Source organism: Notolepis coatsorum (assembly GCF_963971535.1).
Source record: "Notolepis coatsorum genome assembly, chromosome: 11".
Lineage (NCBI taxonomy): Eukaryota > Metazoa > Chordata > Actinopteri > Aulopiformes > Paralepididae > Notolepis > Notolepis coatsorum.
Window position 1 is genome coordinate 95,370,346 of NC_140175.1, and position 22,426 is coordinate 95,392,771.

Genomic DNA, 22,426 nt, shown 5'->3' on the forward strand with positions numbered 1-22,426 from the left:
TAAGGAAAAACTCACTAAAAACCTAGCAATAGGAAAAAAGCACCACAGGCAATGTGGAGGGGAGAAACCTTAGAAGCGCCGTTCAAGGGGGGATCTCCCTTCTTAGATGTCGGTGATAGTAGTGTTGCTATGGATGATCAATGGGTGGATAATAAAACAGGCGAAACAGTTGGTATGTATATACATATACGTGTAATAAAACACAAATATGTACATGCAATAGCAACTGGGGTACATAAGAACATTTGTCAGGAATCAGGAATCATGTCACAACTGCAACATGTCAAAAGAATCGAAACGGTGTTACACAAGCTAAACCATGATGATACGACCATAGATATATATAAACACTAGATGGCGCAAGGCGGAGTCTCCCGCGTAGTTCACCGGCAGCCATCTTGCTACAGTTAACTACAGCTTTAAGGTGAGTGATCTGCACAAATGAAAATGCTCTTAATTCGCTGAAATCTTGACAGATTTACAAACAGTTTGGTTTATTACAAATGTTATTAACGATTCTTGCTTGGAAGAATTTTTATTTAACTACACCTGTGACGTTTTTAACAACCCCAACGGTTGAAAATTGAGCAAGCTATGGTTATTTCAATAGTACATGCACTATAGACATTCAGCTTATGAGTGGGCGTGCTACCCTGTAGCAAGATGGCCACCATGTGGCAACACCGGTCTCTGTTGGCCAGCAGCGCGGGTGAGTCATCTAGTCGTTATATATATATCTATGGATACAACAGTCCCAGGTCTGGCCAGGTTGTGAAAGGTGGGTGAATGGTATGAAAGTCCAAGGTGTCTACGTGTGCAGTGTGAGGCCTCACCCAGTGAAGACGAGGCAGAGCAGGGTGCAGATGAGGATGAGGACCTGGTTGAACATGGCTGAGTTGGTCCTCTGGATGGCTCGGTGAACGTCGTTCTACACAAACACAACAAATAATGATCTGGCGCCACGGTTTGCTGGATCTACAGTATTTACAGTAAACAGGGGGTGTGAACTTAAAAAGTTATTAATTAACTAAGATTTCGAGGATGTGCAATGCGGCCTGAGTAGACCCAGGGGTTGGGCGTGAGTGATCCATTACTCGAGTACTCGCCGTCTCAACTGAACTCAAGTGGTTTTTAAGGGTTTTTATTTTATTTGTTTGTTTAAGTTCAAGTTTAAGTTTTATTTTTTTATTTTTTACCCAGGGACAGTGCTCATTAATCAACATCTTCAGTTTCCACATCAATGTAAAAGCTAATGAGCTTGTTTCCATCTGTAGTCCCTGCTGCCTACCATGCATGTCTTCATGGTGTGGGAGGAAACCAGAGTACCCGGAGGAAACCTGCACGCGAACACAGGGAGAACATACAAACTCCACACAGAATGGCCCCCTGCTGGGGTTCGAACCCAGGACCTTCTTGCTGTGAGGCAACGGTGCTAACCACTGTACCACCATGCCGCCTGCAGCAAGACAACAACTGGAAGCTGTGGAGCATGGAGAGCTAACATCCTATATCCAGCGTCTTTGCTACCATTACCGCAAAATATTTGTTGCACAGCTAGCTTACCGTTATCTAAAAGATAAAAACAGCAGTTCGTGTTTATGCATTTCCAAATTATGCCAACAACATGTTTCCCACTTTGCGTAGCATTCATAGACTATTGATACGGACATGCTGTTCCATGAGCGGAGAGATTATTACAAATAGTAACTGACTGTTTTGACTGACAATATGCATTAAGCATCGGGTATTGCTGTGCACTAGTGTTATGTCCACGGAGCGAGACATAATAAAATCGGAAGCGTGTGAGTGAGACTCAATCCCTTTATTGCTGCTGCAACGCTATCTAAAGGAATATGCCAACTTTTTGGGAAATTAGCTTATTTGCCAACTACCCTGGAGTTAGACAAGCAGATACATACCCTTTTCTTCTCTGTGCATGCCTTTAAACGGGGCTCTTGAGGTGATGAAATAACTGCGCCCAGGCAGCAGTGGTTCGGCAAAAAAAATGTCCGAGTATTTATCTGCTTAGAAAACAAAAATGTCGATTTCTTTTTTTTTCACGTGATAAATACACAGGTCACAACATGTTTACAGGAACGTTTGGGAGTTGTATTTGGAGTGTATTTCATGACTGTTGGGAACTAGGCTACACTGGCACACCTACTTCCAGTGAATGATGCTAAGCTAAGCTAACGGCGCGGCTGTCCCCTAAGCCTAATGCATGCACAGAGAAGAAAAGGGTATGTAATCTGCTTGTCTAACTCCAGGGTAGATGGCAAATAAGCAAATTTCCCCAAAACAAAGTTCCTTTAAGATGCGTTCTGAAAATAGATTTTCCTAAACAATTACTCGAGCATTACTCAAGTAATTCATGCGAGACATTACTTGTGCCCATGTGTGTGTGTGTGTGTGTGTGTGTGTGTGTGTGTGTGTGTGTGTGTGTGTGTGTGTGTGTGGTGTGTGTGTGTGTGTGATTGAGTCGACACGTCCCGCATGTTAATACTTTCAATATTTATTTGTACTCACAATCATGTTCTCCAGGGCACACTTGGCCAGCCAGCAGTTGAGGAACACGGGTATGAAGATGTGCCTGATCGGAGGCCAGAAGATCTAAGCAGAGCAGAAGGACAACATGCATTACTTCTCATGTACGAGTCAAGACCATTACGGTAACAGTTACATCTTTCTCCACTAACAGGGCCAGTCGGTTCCACACATCTGAATCGTTCCTTTAGGTGTTTCCACCTACAGGAAACACTTGCCTTTGATGTCACTCTTGAAAACGAATCATTATAACGATCATTATAACGTTTAACACTCCCACACTTATTGTGGTGGAGCGATTTGGGTCCCCCGCTGGGCTTTTCGAAACAATTCTATATTGTCTTGATGAATTGAAAATGGAGGACCCTGATGTAAACAAGACGAAAGTATTTTTCTGGTCTGCATCCTCTTAGCAGTTGTTTGTATTGAGCTGTACTGTATTGTACCCATTCTGCAATCTGTTAATAAAGTGTTCAATCAATGAATCAAGGGTTCCTTGAGTTTTCTCTGAACTAGGAAAAACCGCTTTCTCCTTTGATTGCTTCCAACCTCTGGAATGCCCTCTAACTGACTCTGAAGCTGAAGGTTCTGCCTTCTTTTGCTGCATTTAATAAAAGTATGACCTCTGACCACTGTGTGTCGACTTGTCTTAGCAGATTTCTTATTGTATATTCTTATGTGCCTATATGTATGAAATTTAGGGATGCTCGATATTGGCTTTTTTACCGATACCTATATACCGATATTGTCCAACTCTTAATTTCCGATACCGATATCAACCGATACCGATATATGCAGGGTTTCCCCCCGCCAAAAAATGGAATAATTTCAGGTAATTAACATTACATATCTCTTGTCGTGGAATTAACACAACATTATGCATACTTTTGACAATAAATCAAATCAGAATTTGTTCTTACTTGCTTGCCTGGGTAAATAAAGGTTATAGAAATAAAAAAAAAAATAAATAAAAAAAATTGTAACCTCAGGGTCTTACGAGATGAAATAAAGATTTGAAATGAAATGAAAAGATGGCACTCAATGCTCTGGAATGTCCCCCCCCTCCCCCCCCCTTTAGACTGCTGCACCTCGACCTGCAACTTTCTCTGTATCTTTGAAAGGAAGACGAGTTTATTAAAGTGTATCAAAGCGAAAGAAAGTTGTGCGTCTGTGGTTCTGTATCACACTTAGCTCACGCTCAGCGTTCATTGCATATATCTCACTTCAGCATATATACACTGAATAATTTCACAATGTACCTTTAAATGCCAGAATTCATCTGGCCACACCCCCATCCGCTTACCTATATAAGCAGGGATGGTGCCACACACTCATCTCCTTCTCAAATTTCATCACAAGCAACGTGTTGCTATATGCCCACTTGACGTGGAGAAAGATATTGCTGGGAAAGCAATGTTTACGAGGAGAAGAAGAACAAGGAGATACGTTGACATCATATCTTTATTTTCTCTCTCACTATTTTCGAGAAAATACGGCGATGTTGTCTTCGTCACTGGAGTGTCTGGAAGATGGTGATCATTCTAAAACCCTCCACCGGTTTTCGTATTGGGAGCACGCCGCTGCATGCTTCTCAACTGCAGTTCCTTGCTGTGTTTGGTTGGGGTGAAACCTTTCAGGCCACAGCTGAACTGTCGGACGCGCCGCTGTTGTGAGAAGCGGTGGGTTTCAGGTTGGGTGAGTACTGTTGCTGGCAGGCTTCACTTGTCTGTTAGTGCTATGGGGGCTACTTGACAATGTTTATGAAAACCGGCCCCAGGCTAGGGTCCTTTGTTCAGCCACCTAGGCGACAGAAGACCTTGGTCTGAAGACCATTGTAGTTTTAACTAGTGGGCCGCGACCATTAACACTGGTGATCCCTGTGTTTTCTGGACGAGTGGGTATCTCTCTGTCACCGTGTAGCCCCTTCTTTCATATCCAAATGAGAGTATTCCTTCACGAGGAGATATGTGCATGGATGTTCGATAGCGGAAGATCCATGTTCAAGTCAGCTACACAGGCCAGTTTGGTATTGTGCTGATTCCGTCGGGTGTTGGTAAAATCACCGTTGTAAAGCTGTGTTGACGGGAGGGCGACGGACCCGACCGTGCGAAGAGGCACTCAAGCAACTCAACGCACAGGGTGAGCAGACCGTGGCTTGACCCCACGACTACACACACGCACAACCCGCATGCCACCCGGGAACGAACAGAGGGATAAACCTCGTTACTGCCCCCAGAATCACAGGGTCAAGGGTAAACCCAACCCCGTGGCAAGGCCGTAGCAGCGGAGCGCGAAGGAAGACCCAGACCCACCAAAGGGACTGAACCCCCTGGAACGGGGGCCCGGAGAAGTCCATGATGCCAGCATCAAGACCCCACCAGGTGGGCACTTAGTGACCCCGCCCCCCACATCGCCAGCGTATTCGGACAAAGGCCCCTCAGCCGAGCGGGCCCTGTCCCCCCAATAGTACACCGCCTGGCACACTGACCCTGCAGAACAGGCAGTCAGCATGGCCGTAAGCACACAAAAAAGGTTAACCAACGGAAGCAGGCAGCGCTGGGATCACTGCGTGGCCTACAGAGGTTGGGCCTACTGTTAGCTGCGGCGCTAGCTGTTGTGATCACTAGGAAACGTTAGCTTGCTGCTATCGGACAAGGCCAGCGCGAGGTAGCTTCGGCTACTCGCGCGCCGCCATGAGCTCCCCTCTGGTCGCGTGCGCCGTTCGCTCGGCGTCTCGCGAGCAGGGGTAATAGCGACCGACGGTTGGAGCGGCCGTTAGCTTAATGCTACTCTGTTGAACGTGCTTTGATTATAACATGTTTTACACTCTTGACTACGACGTCATCTTTGACAGGGGATGTTCGTCGACCCTGCCCTGAGCCAGGACGGCAAGGATTGCGTCAACAAAGGGACCGTTGCGACGGGTAGAGCGACGACGCTGCCCGGATCGAACAACACAGGATGGCTGTGTTTCTACGGTGTCTTGAGACTGCACTTCGCTGATCTATGTTCCGGGTAGGACAAGGTTTGACCAGACCTTATAACACGTCTTCTGGTTTTACCTTTCTAAATGTTTTGTGAATAACGATGTTTTCCCAAAACGTGTGTTGCTGCAATGCATTTAGGATACAACGCGAGTTATGTGTGAACTGTCTTTGTCACTGGCAGTTAGCTTCTCTGTGCAAATCGGGTTGTTACAGATGTGAAAATGATCTGGTTGTTGTGTGAGAAACAGCATGTGTGTTTATATGTACCGTGTACTCACAACTAAGGTAACTAACCTATGAAGCTATGCTTAGTGACAAGTGAGTAAAAGAATGTTCTTTTCTCAGCCTGTGATGACAATGAACAGTGTGTTCACATATTAACAGGTTTTCCTGTTTTAACTGGCCGTATTAAGGGAAAAATAAGAGGATTGTGTTTCCCCCCGGTTCCCTGGGGACTTTTTCATCCTCCTATCAGACATGTTGTTGCACTACATTGTGTCTTTTGTGTGGTAGGGATGCGATGTAACCCTTAGCTTGATTGCTGAGGTTGTGCTAAAACTGCTGGAGAAACTTTATTTTCCTAAAAGAAAAGATTGTTTGGTCGCTGTCGTGTGTGCTTAGCAAGGCCTGTGGCCGATACTAATCGAGAATTATGTATTCTCTCATTATGAAAAACGGCGTTCCTCTGTAGAGTGTTTTTGCCATTTTTTGTAGGTGATGATGGGTTGTGTGTGTCATGTGACCTACAACTGGGTTGGACTGGCCACAGAAGCACATGTGTATGTTGGACCGGGGCTCTTAGAGAGCCCTCTCTATTCTGTGTTTTTTCCTTAGTAAAAATCAGATAGCAGGTTAGCTCATGCGCTGTGTGACGCTGTCAAACGCTTCATAGAGCTGACTATGACTGTGTCATATTCTCTTTTTGTCATTACATCGTATCATGGGTGTGGGGTCGTAAAGGGGTGAACTGGTAACCTTTCCTCTCCCCCATGTTTCTGTCGGTCAGGGGTACACCCCCTGTCCTTCAAGGTTCCTGTCACGTTGCGGTTCGGCACGTTACGGGGGGGGGGGGGGGAGGGAGTTTCCTGGTCCCACGGCCTGGAATATTGGGCGTGTGCACCGCAGAAATTCCCCCGCCATAGAGTACGTCACCGTGCGCGTCTCTGTTGGTAGGACTTCCGTGTGCTGTTCAGGTCCATGTGATGGATCTGTTTCGGGGGGGTGGTCAGGGCTCCTCCTCACCAAGCGCCTATTCGGGCCTTCTGTGAGTTCGGACTCCTCCTTCCATGTGAGGGAGCCTCCATCAGAGTACAGAGCCTTCCTCCTCAGATTGTCAAAGTGAGTGGACCCTCTAGAAGAAGGTGTCCTATTCTATTGTGTATGTATTCGATTCAATTCGATTATTGAGTGTGTATGGGTTCAGTGCCTCTTCCCCGGAGAGCCCTAAAACCAATTTTTTACATGGCTCAAGGTGCAATATATTCTTTTCAATCTGTACAGCTCGCGTGGGAAGTCTCTCTGGGGATCCCCGTCTCCTTCCTATGGGAGGGTGGTGGGATGTAAAAATGTGAACAATTTTTACCCCCGGCTGTGTAGACTGGGATACATACTGTTGGTGCTTCCTTCTTTTCTATTCAAAAAGTGTTGGAGTTAGGAAGTGTCACACCCCTCTTGTCGTTCCCCTGGGCGCCTTGGGGATTCAATGACAGGTCTAAATAGCCTGTTCATTGATGGGGGTGTGTCCCGACGCACGTATAGTGCTAGCTCGCTGTAAACAGGCGACTGACTGGCACGCCTTGGTTGCTTGTGGTTAAAACAGCGTTTTTATAAAGCAACTGAGATGGGGGTTTTTCCTCTTCCGACGACCACATCCCACGGCCTGGGTTGGTTATCGACGGATTCTCGTTCATGTCTGGGGGATGATGACGGAATGGATCTGAACATATGTAGAGGGGTCTCACGCCCTTGGGGTGGGCCACCAGGCGCGGTTCGCCCGAACATCTGGGTGGCGCCTTCTTTTCATGTTAAGATCGACACGCATATCTGCCCTTTCTCCTGGAGTAGGCATGTCGGCGTGGTTAGGGCACGGGACTGGTTCTGGTCACGCTGGTCCGGATCAGTTGAACCCGTTGTCCGCCGGGGATGCAGATCTGCTGTTCTGGTACGCTGAGGGACTTGGGCTTTTTTCAGGGGGAAAAATGCCAGGTCGGTCCGGGTGTCACAGGGTTAAGCGCTATGGAGACCCTGGTTGGGTACGTTTTTACTCAGCACTGTCGTAATGGCTTACGGCCATGCCAACCTGTACACGCTCGATCTCGGCGGATCTCGGCCGCTACACAGGTTGGTCCTGGTTAGTACTTGGTTGGGAGACCGCCTGGGAATACCAAGTACGGTGTGCTTAGGGGCTGGTTCTCCATTCTTTTTCGCTCCTCTCTCACGCATGGCGAAGAGGGGCCTGTTGGGGTGGTCTTTGACCTCCTCTGGTGACCCTGTGCTTCCCGTATCGCCAGGCCCGGTCCGAGGTAATGTTTCGTCGACCCGTAGGCCTGGGTTAACCCTTTTTTGGAAACTGAAACACTTGTACTGCGGTATAGCCGGTGTATACCCGCAGGTGTGTTTTGGAGTTTTTCCTTGAGGGGTTATAGGAACAACCACCGCATTGGGTAACACCAAGGTGGTTGATTCCCTGGTGTGTTGGAGCAGTGTCAACTCCTGGGTTCACCGTTTGAGGGTGCCCCTGCACGTTCATGACGTCTGCCAATCGTGTCAGCCTTCTCTGCCTCAACCCCTCTGGGTGGGGGTTTTTAAATGGAGGCTTGGTCATGCAACACCGCCAGCTTCCGCTCCTTCCGCCGGGGCGGCTGTGTTCAGCTGTCCCCTCTGGCGCCTGTCTCGTCCGCAGTCTCCAGGCTAGGGTTAATAGCCTGTTGCCTGGTTTTTCCCCGGTGCGCTGCCTGCTTCCGTTGGTTAACCTTTTTTGTGTGCTTACGGCCATGCTGACTGCCTGTTCTGCAGGGTCAGTGTGCCAGGCGGTGTACTATTGGGGGGACAGGGCCCGCTCGGCTGAGGGGCCTTTGTCCGAATACGCTGGCGATGTGGGGGGCGGGGTCACTAAGTGCCCACCTGGTGGGGTCTTGATGCTGGCATCATGGACTTCTCCGGGCCCCCGTTCCAGGGGGTTCAGTCCCTTTGGTGGGTCTGGGTCTTCCTTCGCGCTCCGCTGCTACGGCCTTGCCACGGGGTTGGGTTTACCCTTGACCCTGTGATTCTGGGGGCAGTAACGAGGTTTATCCCTCTGTTCGTTCCCGGGTGGCATGCGGGTTGTGCGTGTGTGTAGTCGTGGGGTCAAGCCACGGTCTGCTCACCCTGTGCGTTGAGTTGCTTGAGTGCCTCTTCGCACGGTCGGGTCCGTCGCCCTCCCGTGAAGCCACCAATAGGGGGGGTGCCCTCCATTAGGGTGGGTCGGGGGGGCTCGGCCCTCCCTGGTCTGATGGTTGTGGGGGGCCTCAGCAGGGTACATTTGTCGAGCTTCTAGCTCCCGCTCAGCTCCTATTATGCAATGAACGCTGAGCGTGAGCTAAGTGTGATACAGAATGTTAGGTTATGACTATAACCAAGTTCTGTTAACACTTAGTGAACGCTCAGCGTTTAGACGACGCTGCAGGCCCTTGATCTTTCATTGTGATGAAATTTGTTGGGAAGGAGATGAGTGTGTGGCACCATCCCTGCTTATATAGGTAAGCGGATGGGGGTGTGGCCAGATGAATGCTGGCATTTAAAGGTACATTGTGAAATTATTCAGTGTATATATGCTGAAGTGAGATATATGCAATGAACGCTGAGCGTTCACTAAGTGTTAACAGAACTTGGTTATAGTCATAAGTTTAACCTAACGTTATTGGTACCGGTGTGCTCCAGTTGTGGGAAGGAGGCAGTACACACCAAGCTCCATAGATCAGCTCACCAGTGCCAACAACCATGATATACAGTACGTAGCTATTAGCACAACCTCAAGAACATTATTGCTTTTATACAACCTTTGTTTTGTAATCCTTTCAAACATTGAACAAATTAAATTACAATGCACGGTCAAAAATAAGCGCTGTATATAAGATAAGATAAGCTATTCCTTTATCGATCCCCTTGGGGAAAATCATAGCAGCATGGGGTACAGGTATGGGCAGGGTAATAGTAGAAAGACAAAAGAGTAAATATAGGCAGTACAATTAGATCTGAATATGATATGAGAAAGAATAAACAGTGCAAACAAACAGGTTACACACATATAACATGTGATTTAGCTAACAGAGAGCTAGGAGAGGAAGGTTGTACTTTAGTTTGTATATTATTGTATATTTGTATAGTGTTGGGACTTTATTCCTCTTTTACCTACTTGTTTTTACTGTATGAAGCACATCACAAGTACACACACACACACAGACAAACACACACAACACTCATGCGGCAACCGCTAAAACAATCACTTTAAACAAAATGTCACTTTAAAAAATAGAAAGTCACTTTAAAGGAAGGAGGTACTGTATAGTATAGTTTTGATACTTTAAGAGTTAAAGAGTTAAAATTGTAAATTGTATATTGTATAGTAGTGTATATAGGAACCAGTTTCGCAGGAACTTAGCATGTATTTTTTTTATCATGCATATCTTGTGTCTTACCTATAAAAAAAATTCTATGCCTATTTTATTATTGTATTTTGCACAATCAATGCGTGCATGACCACCCGCATTTCACTGTATGCCCTGGTATGTATGTGACAAATAAACCTCTTGATTCTTCTTGATTCTTGATTCTCAGGGGCTCATAGAGAACCAAGCATTTCGCCGTAATGCACATCGCTGCCGGCGGGACAAAACCTCATAACTGAATTTTATTATTATAAATCAACTCCGTAGATCATCCTCCATATGTGTGTGTGGTTTTACAAAGTCTACACAATGGGAAAGCATTAAACCAATCATCTGTCTAAACCTCGTAACTCTATTCGCCCTCAAATCTGTGTTCGTTTTTTTCATCTGCTGAAAAGTTGGGTTTTTGGAGTTAGGAGGTTTTGTCCCGCCAGCAGCGACATGTACTTTATACTGTTACGGGTTCACCTCCACAACCCTCTCTGCCTCCGTCACACACCTCCGTGTCTGTTTCCACCCCCATGTCTGGCCCATACACTCCCTGCACTTCGGCGCGCGCTCGTCACGCTGACTGGATGGAGACTCCGCACCTGCCGTCTAATCACCACCACCCTACAAGAAGACCAGGATCTCCATGCATCAGCGTCAGATCTTCGTTTACCGTTGGCCTGGCAAGTATCTCGATATTCCTTCCTGTTTTGTGTTCCCGTGTATCCACCCTTCCCGTGATCTTTGTCGCCTCGTGGTTTTCGTGTTTTTCCCCGTCTGCTGTTTTTTTGCTGTGAAGACTTACCCCGTCTCTCTCTCTCTGTTGTCTTCACAGCTTCACCCCCCTGCTCCCCCCCCCCCGGTCACGGATACCCACCCGCCCGGCTCAGGACACACACACACACTTTTGCAACGTATTATTAAATGCCCTTCGGGGTTGAACTTTCCTCTGTCTCCCGTGTTGTGCATTTGAGCCTATACCTGTAACCACTCCCTAACATATATGTGACAAATAAAAGCAAACTTGAAACCTTTTTTTTCCTTTTTTCGTTTTTCTCCCCTCCAAATGTTAGTCGTTATGCCAATTCCCAATCCCCTTCCTGGTCGTTACGCACTCTACCCCCTACCGTCAGTCCGGGAGGGCAGAGACTATCACATGCTTCCTCCGATGTGTAGCCAGCCCACCGCTTCTTTTCACCTGGCAGCACGGACTCTCACTGGGAGAGTGTAACGTGTGGAAGGTCACACTACCTCCCTCCAGATCCTTCCCTCGCTGTGCAGGCGCCCCGACCAAACTGTAGGAGTCGCTGTTCAACGACCAGGACCCACCCTCGCTGGGTTTCCCTCCCGCTAACACTGCCAATTGTGTCAGTATGGACGGTCGGCCAAGCCGGAGGTACCACAGCTGGATTCGATCCCACTGTCTCTGTGGTGGCAGACAGACGCTTAGTCCGCTGCACTACCCGGCCGCCAGCAAACTTGAAACTTGAAGAGGAGGGACTACAGGAGTATATTGACAGCGTACCGAGTGGTTAAGTCTTACCGTGATGATGAAGGGTACTGTATTGATCATCTCCAACAGGAAGGACACCTGGAATATCTGCTCCCATATATTACCCTGAGATTAGATACACACACACACACACACACACACACACACACACACACACACACACACACACACACACACGCGTGCACAAACAGCGTGAGTCACGACTGAGTGGCCCCTCCAAAAACGCCCCTCACTTTTCAACAGGTGCGCAGCGTGATGATGATGACCACTTAATCCTTCAGCTTCATCACAACCTGCAATTATCACCCCCTCTCCATGATACTTAACGTGCCTGGGACAAAGGAATTATGGATTGTTAAATCTCTGGAAGTATCTCTCGAATGTAAACGTAGAGTAGACAGTGAGGGACGTGTGTGTGTGTGTGGTGTGTGTGTGTGTGTGTGTGTGTGTGTGTGTGTGTGTGTGTGTGTGTGTGTGTGTGTGTGTGTGTGTGTGTGTGTGTGTGTGTGTGTGTGTGTGTGTGTGTGTGTGTGTGTGTGTGTGTGTGTGTGTGTGTGTGCGTGTGTGTGTGTGTGTGTGTGCGCGCACCTCACCTTGTAGTTAAGGTACATCAGTAGCATAGCCTCTAGGAAGCTGATGGTGGCCACAATCACCTGGGGGAAAAAACAATATCGATGATATATTAATAATAAATTTTTGCATTTTTATTTTAGTTTTGTATATTGTATATGTTATGTTGTATAGTGTTTGGTCTCTTACTATTTTACTCTTTACTGTATGAAGCACAATCTCAGGAGGGTCATACAGAAACAAGCATTTCACTATATAATGTACATGTACCTTGAAACTAACAATTCGCTGTACATACCCGCCACTAGGAATGGGACATTGTGAACAATTCGCTGTACATACCCGCCACTAGGAATGGGACATTGTGAAAATTTTGTTTCCCGATTATAGTGACCGAAATCATCTCAGTTTTTCTATTTCATCGCGGTGTTGTTCAAAAAGTACTAATGCGAATCAAAATGTTTTCACCACGTTTTATATTGAAAGAAAAAAAACTAGGACTTGGTTGGTCTCCCTTTGGGATGTCTCTGTATGCCATCTCTGGATGTCACTACGTTACTATACTGTATGTTTCACCTGTCATTGTCTCCCTGTCTCCCTGTGAGTGGCTGTCTCGTAGTGATGACCGGAGTGTTGGACGTCCCGTGATGATGACCGGGAGGATGCGACCCTCTCTGCGCCGCCCCCTTGCCTCAAATAGATCCGCCATCAGCTCTATTTTTTATCTTTCAAAATATTGTTGCTATTGCATGCACTTATCTGCGTTTCACTACATGAGTGCATGCCTACCAACTGTTCGCCTGTTTTACTGCAACACTACTATCACCGACATCTAAGAAGGGAGATCCCCCCTTGAACGGCCCTTCAAAGGTTTCTCTCCTCCACATTGCCTGTGGTGCATTTTTTCCTATTGCTAGGTTTTAGTGAGTTTTTCTTTACCTTCGCGTGGGGTATGTAGTCTGGGAGTGTTGCATTTATTTTATTTATTTAAAATGTTTTGGACTTTATGGTGCTTTTGTTTTGTTCTTGATTTATTGTGATGTTTCTTCCTGACTTGTTTAAAGAAGACGTGTCCGGCCCATGGGGACATTAACATGTGTTGTTGGGCCTAACAAATAAATTTGATTTTATTTGATTGTGTTATTCCTATCGATAGAGTATTCATACTGTATTGTCTCACCTGTCATTGTGTTATTCTTATCGATAGAGTATTCATACTGTATGGCTCACCTGTCATTGTGTTATTCTTATCGATAGAGTATACATACTGTATTGTCTCACCTGTCCGGCTGATCAGACCCTCACCTTTATATCTTGTTCTTTGCCTTTTATTCTTATATTTTTATTCTCATTTATTTCTATTGTCATTTCTGTGACCCAGCCTGTACCGCCCCTCTACTACCTAGTTATATAAGGTAGTATAATGCAAGGTAACTCAATGCATGAGGGGACTTGTCATGGTTTGTCAAATCTCCTGAGCACTGTCGCTGCTGCCATGGTAACAGAAGGACTGCACACACACACACACGACATGCTGTGCTGGCTGGTCACTTAGGAAGAACACTGTGTTCGCTATAATTGGGTTGATGCTGGACAGTATTGACGTAATACCCCCCCTTTTTTATTTTTTCTAAACATGGCAATCAAAAACGGTTATACAATTTTTAAACGGTAATACAGACAGGTATTTTACTGTGGTATATGGGGGGAAAAACAGTAACGGTGGTTCAGGATGTAATCAGAAGGTGTCCGGTTCTGATTCCAGTTCCTCCTGGTAGTGTGTGGAAGTGTCCTTGAGCCAAGACTCTTCTTAACCCCCAACTGCTTTCGATGAGCAGGTTGGAACCTTGCATGGTTGCCTTGGCCATCGATGTGTGAATACGTGGGTGAATGTGAGGCATAAGTTCTAAAGCCCTTTGGATAAAAGTGCTATATAAATGCATCCCTACCCACAGATAAAAGCCTTCCAAGGTTATCAAAACATGTCCAAAACCTGGTCCCAGGTGGTTCAAAGAATGTTTTTTTGCCACATCTGAAAATGGTTTTAAGGAACGGAAGCGGTTCAAAAAAATTCTTCAAAGCTCAATATTTAATATTTAGGCATTTGGTTAGATAAGAGGCTCTCTTTCTACACCCACGTGGAACACCTTTCTAAAACATTGTAAGTAAAACATTGGATTCTTGTACAGAAACAAATCAACTATTTGATTATGGTGACATTCTGTACATGCATGCCTCTCCCTCCATAAAACCCCTTAATGCTGTGTATCACAGCGCACTGCAGTGTTTTATCACTGGACATACATTTCTCACTCACCATTGAATTGTATAGGAAAAAGTAGGATGGCCTTCTTTTACTAAGAGAAGGGATATGCATTGCATTTTATTGACCTATAGGGCTCTGCTTATGAAACATCCCTGTTATCTCTGCTCTTTGATTGCTTTTAAATTAAATTATAAATAAATAATATGGTTCTAGGTCACTGGATTAATTAGCTTTAGATAAACCACATGTAAAAACTGAGCTTGGCGGAACTGGTTTTAAGTATTAATGTACAGTGGAATGAACTACAGAAAACCATGAAGTTAAAACATTTCATTCCGTTAGAAGATTTTTTGAATTCTGATATTTTAGAAGTTGCTTGTACTTTGTACTCCTTTGATATGTATGTTTGTTGATGTTCGACTTAATTCTTGTCTAAACTGTACCTGTTTGTTCAATGTGTTTTATAAGTTATAGTTATAGTAAGTAAGTCTATTGTAAACAGGTACAGTGCTTTATATAAATAGTACATATATATTATTTATATAAAATAAAGGTCTCAGCTTACTCTTACTCATAGTATACATTCAGATTCAAATTATGCCTATATTTATTGTAACGTATAATATAACCGATAGGGTATACAGACCCTCATATGCACCTTTGTTTACACTGTTTATTTTTCTCATATTTCTATATTCAGATAACATTTTATTGCCTATATTTGTGTCTTTCTACTATTACCCTGCCCATACCTCTACCTCCCCTCCCCCATGCTGGTATGGCACCCAAATCAACAAAGGAATATCTTATCTTAGCTTTGCTATGGCTGCATCACATTGTCTCACATTAGAATATAACTGTCATTTCACTCACTCTTTCACTCTGTGCTTATTTGACCTACGGTATTTTATACAAATTCATAATGATAAAAATAATAATGATTATGATAATGTGATAATGATAATATAATGATAATGATAATGATAATGATAATGATAATGATGATAATAATAATAATAATAATAATAATAATAATAATAATAATAATAATAATAATAATAATAATAATAATAATAATAATAATAATAATAATAATAATAATAATAATAATAATAATAATAATAATAATAATAATAATAATAATAATAATAATAATAATAATAATAATAATAATAATAATAATAATAATAATAATAATAATAATAATAATAATAATAATAATAATAATAATAATAATAATAATAATAATAATAATAATAATAATAATAATAATAATAATAATAATAATAATATTAATATTAATATTAATATTATAATTAATAATAATAGCAATGCATATTATGATGATAATAATAATGATCATAATAATAATGATAATAATAATAATACATGAAAAAAAGATAAAGATATTGTGGGTTCTGTGTGACTCACCTGTATGGCCCAGACTGGAACCTTCCTGTCTACCCAGAAGATCAGCTCCCTGGCAGAGTAAACACAAAAGAAGGGCCTCTCAACCACAAACAATGTCCAACATTTTGTCCAACGGAAGAAAAACTATGCACTACAAAATGTATGCAGTCATTCCATTGCAAAGTGCTTTGGGTCCTGGTTACTAGAAGAGCACCACAGAAACTGTGCCTCGACATCTCAAACTCATTCATTCAATGAACAACTAGGCTAAGAATAAGATACGCCGTCATTATTTATCATGACATAATTCAATAATATTAGTCTCTTATCATATAACTAATACAGCTTTAATAGCTAGTGCAATTCATTCCATTGACGACATCCCGAACAACAAACATTAATCTGGAGGGAAAACACTTTTGGCGGGAAGATGAAACAAAGAGCTGAGCAATGGTTCCTGCGGGCAGAGCCTCTCTCTGCGCGACAGACTGTCCATCATCACACCTTCTCCTTTACCAAGACTGTCCATCACACCTTCTCCTTTACCAGTTAATCTGCAGGCTGCCTCACAGACTGTCCATCACACCTTCTCCTTGACCAGTTAATCTCTCTCTGCCTCACAGACTGTCCACCATCACACCTTCTCCTTGACCAGTTAATCTCTCTCTGCCTCACAGACTGTCCACCATCACACCTTCTCCTTGACCAGTTAATCTCTCTCTGCCTCACAGACTGTCCACCATCACACCTTCTCCTTGACCAGTTAATCTCTCTCTGCCTCACAGACAGTCCATCACTCCTTTACCAGTTAATTTCATTGTCCTGCGCCGAGTCGTTCCAGGCACAGTCCACGCTGCAGGGTGACAGGGAGACGCAGCAGGGGAGGGAGAGAAAAGAGAGATAGGTTGACAACTGAAGGATATCACTGGTTTTCAATTTCATCACCTCAAAAGCCTTGTTTTTTTTTTGTTTTTTTTAGCTGGGCTTTTCAGGTGATGAAATAACTGCGCCCAGGCAGCAGTGGTTCGGAGAAAAAAATATCTGAGTATATTATCTGCTTAGAAAACGAAAATGCAAAAAAATAATATATTTTATGTCTCCACGTGGTAAATACACAGGTCACAACATGTTTACAGGAACGTTTTGGAGTTGTATTTGGAGTGTATTTCTATTGGGAACTAGGCTACACTGGCACACCTACTTCCAGTGAATGACGCTAAGCTAGGCTAACGACGCGGCTGTTCCCTAAGCCTAATGCATGCACAGAGAAGAAAAGGGTATGTATCTGCTTGTCTAACTCCCAGGTAGATTTCCCCAAAAAGTTGGCATGTTCCTTTAACACATTCCCGCCCGACAACGTATATATCCGTGTTTCGAATCCATGCTTAAAGGACCAACCACGGATATGTCCGTGGCAAGGTTGTTTTGGCTTTTATTCCATTTTAATAACCTATTCAAGGTCGCCGAGCTGCACTGCAGATGTACCCTACTCTTTGAATTCGAAAAAGTGCATTACCGGCCAGATCCTCTTAGGGGCCCTGTATCGATAATGCAGTGATCCCTGTGGCAGAAGTTGTCTTTTTTTTCTGGATTTCCAATGTAGTTTTCTACTCACCTGAAACGATCCCTATATCCTGTTGCACGGAATACGTTTTGGATCGCGGATTTCACTATGCAGTAAGGGGATATATCATCAGCCAATGGACATATCGATCTACCAGATGGGAAATGCTCGGGGGGATCCAACCGGCTCATGGTAAGATCTTTTTCACGTAAATTACATGCTGATCAGGGCTTGTTATGATACTCAACCAGCCGATCAGCGTATGTGGCTACTGAGACGAACACGGTTATTGGTAATCAATAATCAGAAACGACGTCCCCCCCCCCCCCCCCTTTCATGCATTCATGCTTGAGGATCGTACCGATCATATGCAGTTTGAGTTTTAACTGTAGCTTCTGTATAACCGAAATGCCATTTGGATACGTCAGTAGAAATCACTGTATACGCCAGCATATTAAACATGACTTGCACAGTCCTGTGGGCTGTTTGAAGCTAAATCTATACTTTAATGAAGTATTGAGCTATCTGTCCATGTCTGCAGTTGAAATATTTCTTTAAGCCATTTTGAAGGGACGGTTTATGGTCTCAACTGACAATGAGAATGGACAGATAGCAATACTATAAAGTATAGATTTAGCTCTACAAACAGCCCCACAGACTGTGCAAGTCTGTTTACATATGCTGGCCGTCTACAGTGATTTTAGACGCATCCAAATGGCCGCCAATGTGTTAAGAGTCATTAAACCTGCCCACCACAAACACAGAGAGCCACGTGAACGTTCTAATTTCAAAACGTATACATTGAAATAAATGAATGAATTAGAATATTAGTTAGATCAGTGACTGTGATGTGATTACTGACGTTGGAACATCGACGCCTTATATTACCTTGTTAAACACGTAAAAACCCAACACAGATTAGCACTGCAGGATTACATGATCTCTCCTGGATTAACGCTGCTCCTCTCTGGGAGAGGGGGGGGGGGGGCAGAAAGGGGAGTAAGTAAAGTAGGGGGGTGAGGAGGGGGATTGAGAGAAGGGCGGTTGTGGAGTGGAGGGCTCACAGGTCAATCTCCTGTGATTAGGAGCCTAGATTATCCACGAGCAATTCCCAGATGCTATTAAATTGTGAGACTTCGATGTGACAGCGGCAGTTTCTACTCCTGTAGTGTACGTCCCCCCCCCCCCCCCCCCCCCCCCCCCCCCCCCCCCAAACACACTTAATGTACCGCCTCCAGGATAAAAAGGCCTTCCCTCAGACTCTCACGTGTCCTCTCAGCGGGGGGGGGGGGGGGACTAACCACTTGTTGCCGCCGTCGGGTGCCCCCGCCTGTCCCGCGTCGTGGCTGGGGTCGTCGGTCATCACCCGGATGATGTACAGCAGGCAGGTCAGCAGCTTCAGAGAGAAGTTAAACACCCCGGATCCTCAGACCTGCAGGGAGAGAGAGAGAGAGATCTATATTGTGGTGTATGGATACACAGTGGGGGAGGCATGGGGGAGAAACGCCCACCATCCTGCATCGTATCCCGCAGCGTTGGCGTCGCTGCTCAAGGCAAGTCATTGTGATCGGAAAATATGATCATGTCCATAGCTCTGTGTTAAATACATGATATTCTCTGTACAGCCTTGACTAGTTAATATAGTTTAACTAGTATACAGCTCAGACACTAGGGCGACAGTCTTCTTGAACTTAAAACAAACAGCCAAGGGGCCAGGAGATATGACATTTGGCCTTGTCTCCAGTTCTTGTGTGAGACACAACAAAGCCCCGGCCTAAACCCATCTTTTGTTTTCATTTTCTCATCTTTGGGCGTTTTTGTTTACCTTTCTTGTCATATCTGGTCATCTTATGTACGTCATGTCAATTATGTATTTATTGTAAGACTGACCAGAGCTCGCTGTCACTTTCTGGTCAGACACTTGTGTGTGTCTCTGATTATAAACTGATCATACTCTTTCCGTGGCCATAGAAACTATGTTATATTTTTATACAATTTGACTCATTTGAATTTCTAACAGTTCACTGTCATGGCTGATTTAAAATATTCCACAACATCATGTTTTGCTTGTGACTGACTAGCTCTCTTTAATGGTAACAACTTACTTACTCTCCTAAGTGGTCTTTGTGTAGCTTTTATGCTCAAACACTCTTTCAGGGGGGGGGGGTGCTCTTCTGCTCACTTGCAGACATCATGGAGAACAGCAGACAAGTTTGCCTTTTGTACTTCATTGTTTGCATTTTGTACTTTATTTTGTACTTTAGTTCGTACTTTTGTTGTAGGCTATATTGTAAAAATTTTACGGTGTTTGGTATTTATTCTTTTAACTTTTTTAGTGTACAGTAAAAACGTATTATGACGTTCCACTACGTAGAACCAACCGTTACGCTAAATCTTTTGTCCCTTTGGCTATCAGACCTTTAAACACAGACAGTAGTCATTTTAAGTAGCCTTTTACAACTAGTTGTCTGTTTTTACTTTTACATTTACTGGACTGTGTATAGCATGGAATGTTGTTGTTGCTGTGTTGTCATTGAGATGTTTTTGTTGTTGTTACTTTTGTTACTCGTGCAAGCTACAATATGAATTGCCCCGCATGGGATCAGTAAAATAGTTTGAAGCTGAATCTGAGTATGCAGCACAATCTCAGGGGGCTCATACAGAACCAAGCATTTCACTGTAATGTACATGTACCTTATAATGTGACAAATAAAGCAACACTTTAAACTCGAAACTTGATTCAGGTCACCACCAAATAATAGTGGGTAGAGAGCCCTCTTTCTAGCGTTAAGTGTTTTTTATTTCGTTGTTTGGTGGACAGTCATCTATCTGAATGTCCGCTGTTCTCTGTGAAGTCTTCCACTCTCGGGGGGAAAAGTAATAAGAGGGAAAGCAGGAACTAATATTTACTTGAATCCACAACAACGTTGTAGAGGGAGTGACATCCATGCGCACCGAGCGAGCAATGTGAATATTAGTTAGATCAGTTACTGTGATGTGATTACCGACGTTGGAACTGTGACGCCTTATATTACCTTGTTAAACGCGTAAAACCCAACACTGATTAGCGCTGCAGGGTAACATCACTTTACATGATCTGTCCTGGATTAACGCTGCAGAACTTTCCAAACAATGGACCTGTCTCAAACCCTGCCCCTTTTCTTGATCCTCCAATCACAACTGTCGCTTACCTCGGACAAACTTGGTTTGTCCGAGGTAAGCGACAGTTGTGATTGGAGGATCAAGAAAAGAGGGCAGGGTTTGAGACAGGTCTATTCCTCTTGGTGGTGAAACAACAGTGCCGCAGCAGAGCAGCATATTAGCTGGATTACTACAACAATGGTTATATCTGCCAAGAAGCTGATAGCCATGAGGTGGAAACAACATGAGAAACTCACAATGATTAATTGGTCTCTGACACTGCTGGATGTCATTTATATGGAAATCTCTACTGCACGTGTATAATTGGGGTTAGACAGGCCAGCATTGAACTTTGGGTCTCAGCGGCCGACAAAGTTAAAGCCACAATCTAGCGCGGAGCGGGGTCGGGTGTTGGTCCTGGGGGGTCCGGGTGTTGGTCCTGGGGTGGGGGGGGGGGGGGGGGGGGGTGGGGAGTGGGGGAGGAAATGTCTTTTATGGTGTCTGTGATAATATAATTTGATTTCGTTTTTTTTATGTTCTGTATTTATACATTTAGTTAATTCTACTGTCATTTCTATTGTCTTTATTGTTATTGTTATTACTATTATTGTACTGTGAAGTCCTGTTTATTATTATTATTATTATTATTATTATTATTATTATTATTATTATTATTATTATTATTATTATTATTATTTTATTATTATTATTATTATTATTATTATTATTATTATTATTATTATTATTATTATTATTATTGTATTGTGTGTTGTCATGTTTTTATATTTCATTTCCAGACCCGAGGAAAGTCGGGTTAACTCGCCAACCGTTCAGCGCCAGATGCGAGTATAGTCGGGTTTTCATCGTTATTTCTTTTATTCAATATTTTTATTGATCATTGAATATCGCGACTATTGGAATATTCTTTTTGGGGTACCTCCTAGTGAAGGTAAGGACTATATGACATCAATCCTGCTTTGATCCAACCATGATTTCACATCGATCGCAACGACCATGTGTAACGTACTCCAGAACGTATGCCGTTGGTGACGATCAAAGTATAAAAAAAAGGCGATTTGGATACGATGGATAGTTGATGTCAAATGAGCCATAGTATTGTCTCCATAGCTATATATAGAATATAGATATAGCCCTGCAAACACTGCCACGCATTCCTATCTCTTAGAGCAGTGACGCAGTAGGAACAAAGATGGGCTAGGCCCGCGCCGCTGAATGAGTTGTCATTAAACCTGACCAGCACAAACACAGAGAGCCACGTAAAATAAATACATCTGACCTTGATCTTGTGTGTACGTGTAAAACGTACGTAACGTAACGTGTGTTGAAACCTTGTAATCGTAGCCCATTGATGTAAACTCACTAAGTTAAATAACCCCCAAGCCCAACTTCACCACCTGAATTGGATCCTTTTCAGGTGGCGGAATGAATAAGACTGTGGTATTTAACTTACAAGGTCACATAATAAGCTCCCCCTCAAGATCAAGTCTGCCAACACCGTACAGACATTCAAGACCTTGCTTAAAACCCACCTTTTCGCTCTGGATGATCACTGAGTTACGTTGCTGTTGTGTTGTGTGTCTGAGGTGTTCTTATGTTCTCTGTCTGTCCGTCTGCCTGGTTCCCTGTTTCTTTGTCCTGTCCATTTATTCATATTCTTTTTTTTCCCCGGGCTGCGCCCCGGACCGATGTAAAAAATTGGCTGGGGGGCACATTATAAATGCTAATATCATATCATATCATATCACATGGTGCCAGTTCGTGGAGGGGGTTTGTGTG

The 22,426-nt window shown here is 43.9% G+C and overlaps 1 protein-coding gene across 1 annotated transcript in view; it reads right to left on the minus strand.

Annotated features, from left to right (window-relative positions):
- LOC311237203 (potassium channel subfamily T member 1-like) overlaps positions 1-22,426 on the minus strand; it is a gene marked incomplete at its 3' end in the record, with an annotated part of 95,209 nt that overhangs the window by 70,763 nt on the left and 2,020 nt on the right. Inside the window, 8 exon segments of the mRNA XM_084325012.1 lie at positions 834-928; positions 2,527-2,610; positions 11,709-11,783; positions 12,272-12,331; positions 15,946-15,994; positions 16,730-16,777; positions 18,790-18,905; positions 18,907-18,920. Of these exon segments, the coding sequence (XP_084181138.1) occupies positions 834-928; positions 2,527-2,610; positions 11,709-11,783; positions 12,272-12,331; positions 15,946-15,994; positions 16,730-16,777; positions 18,790-18,905; positions 18,907-18,920 (541 nt within the window).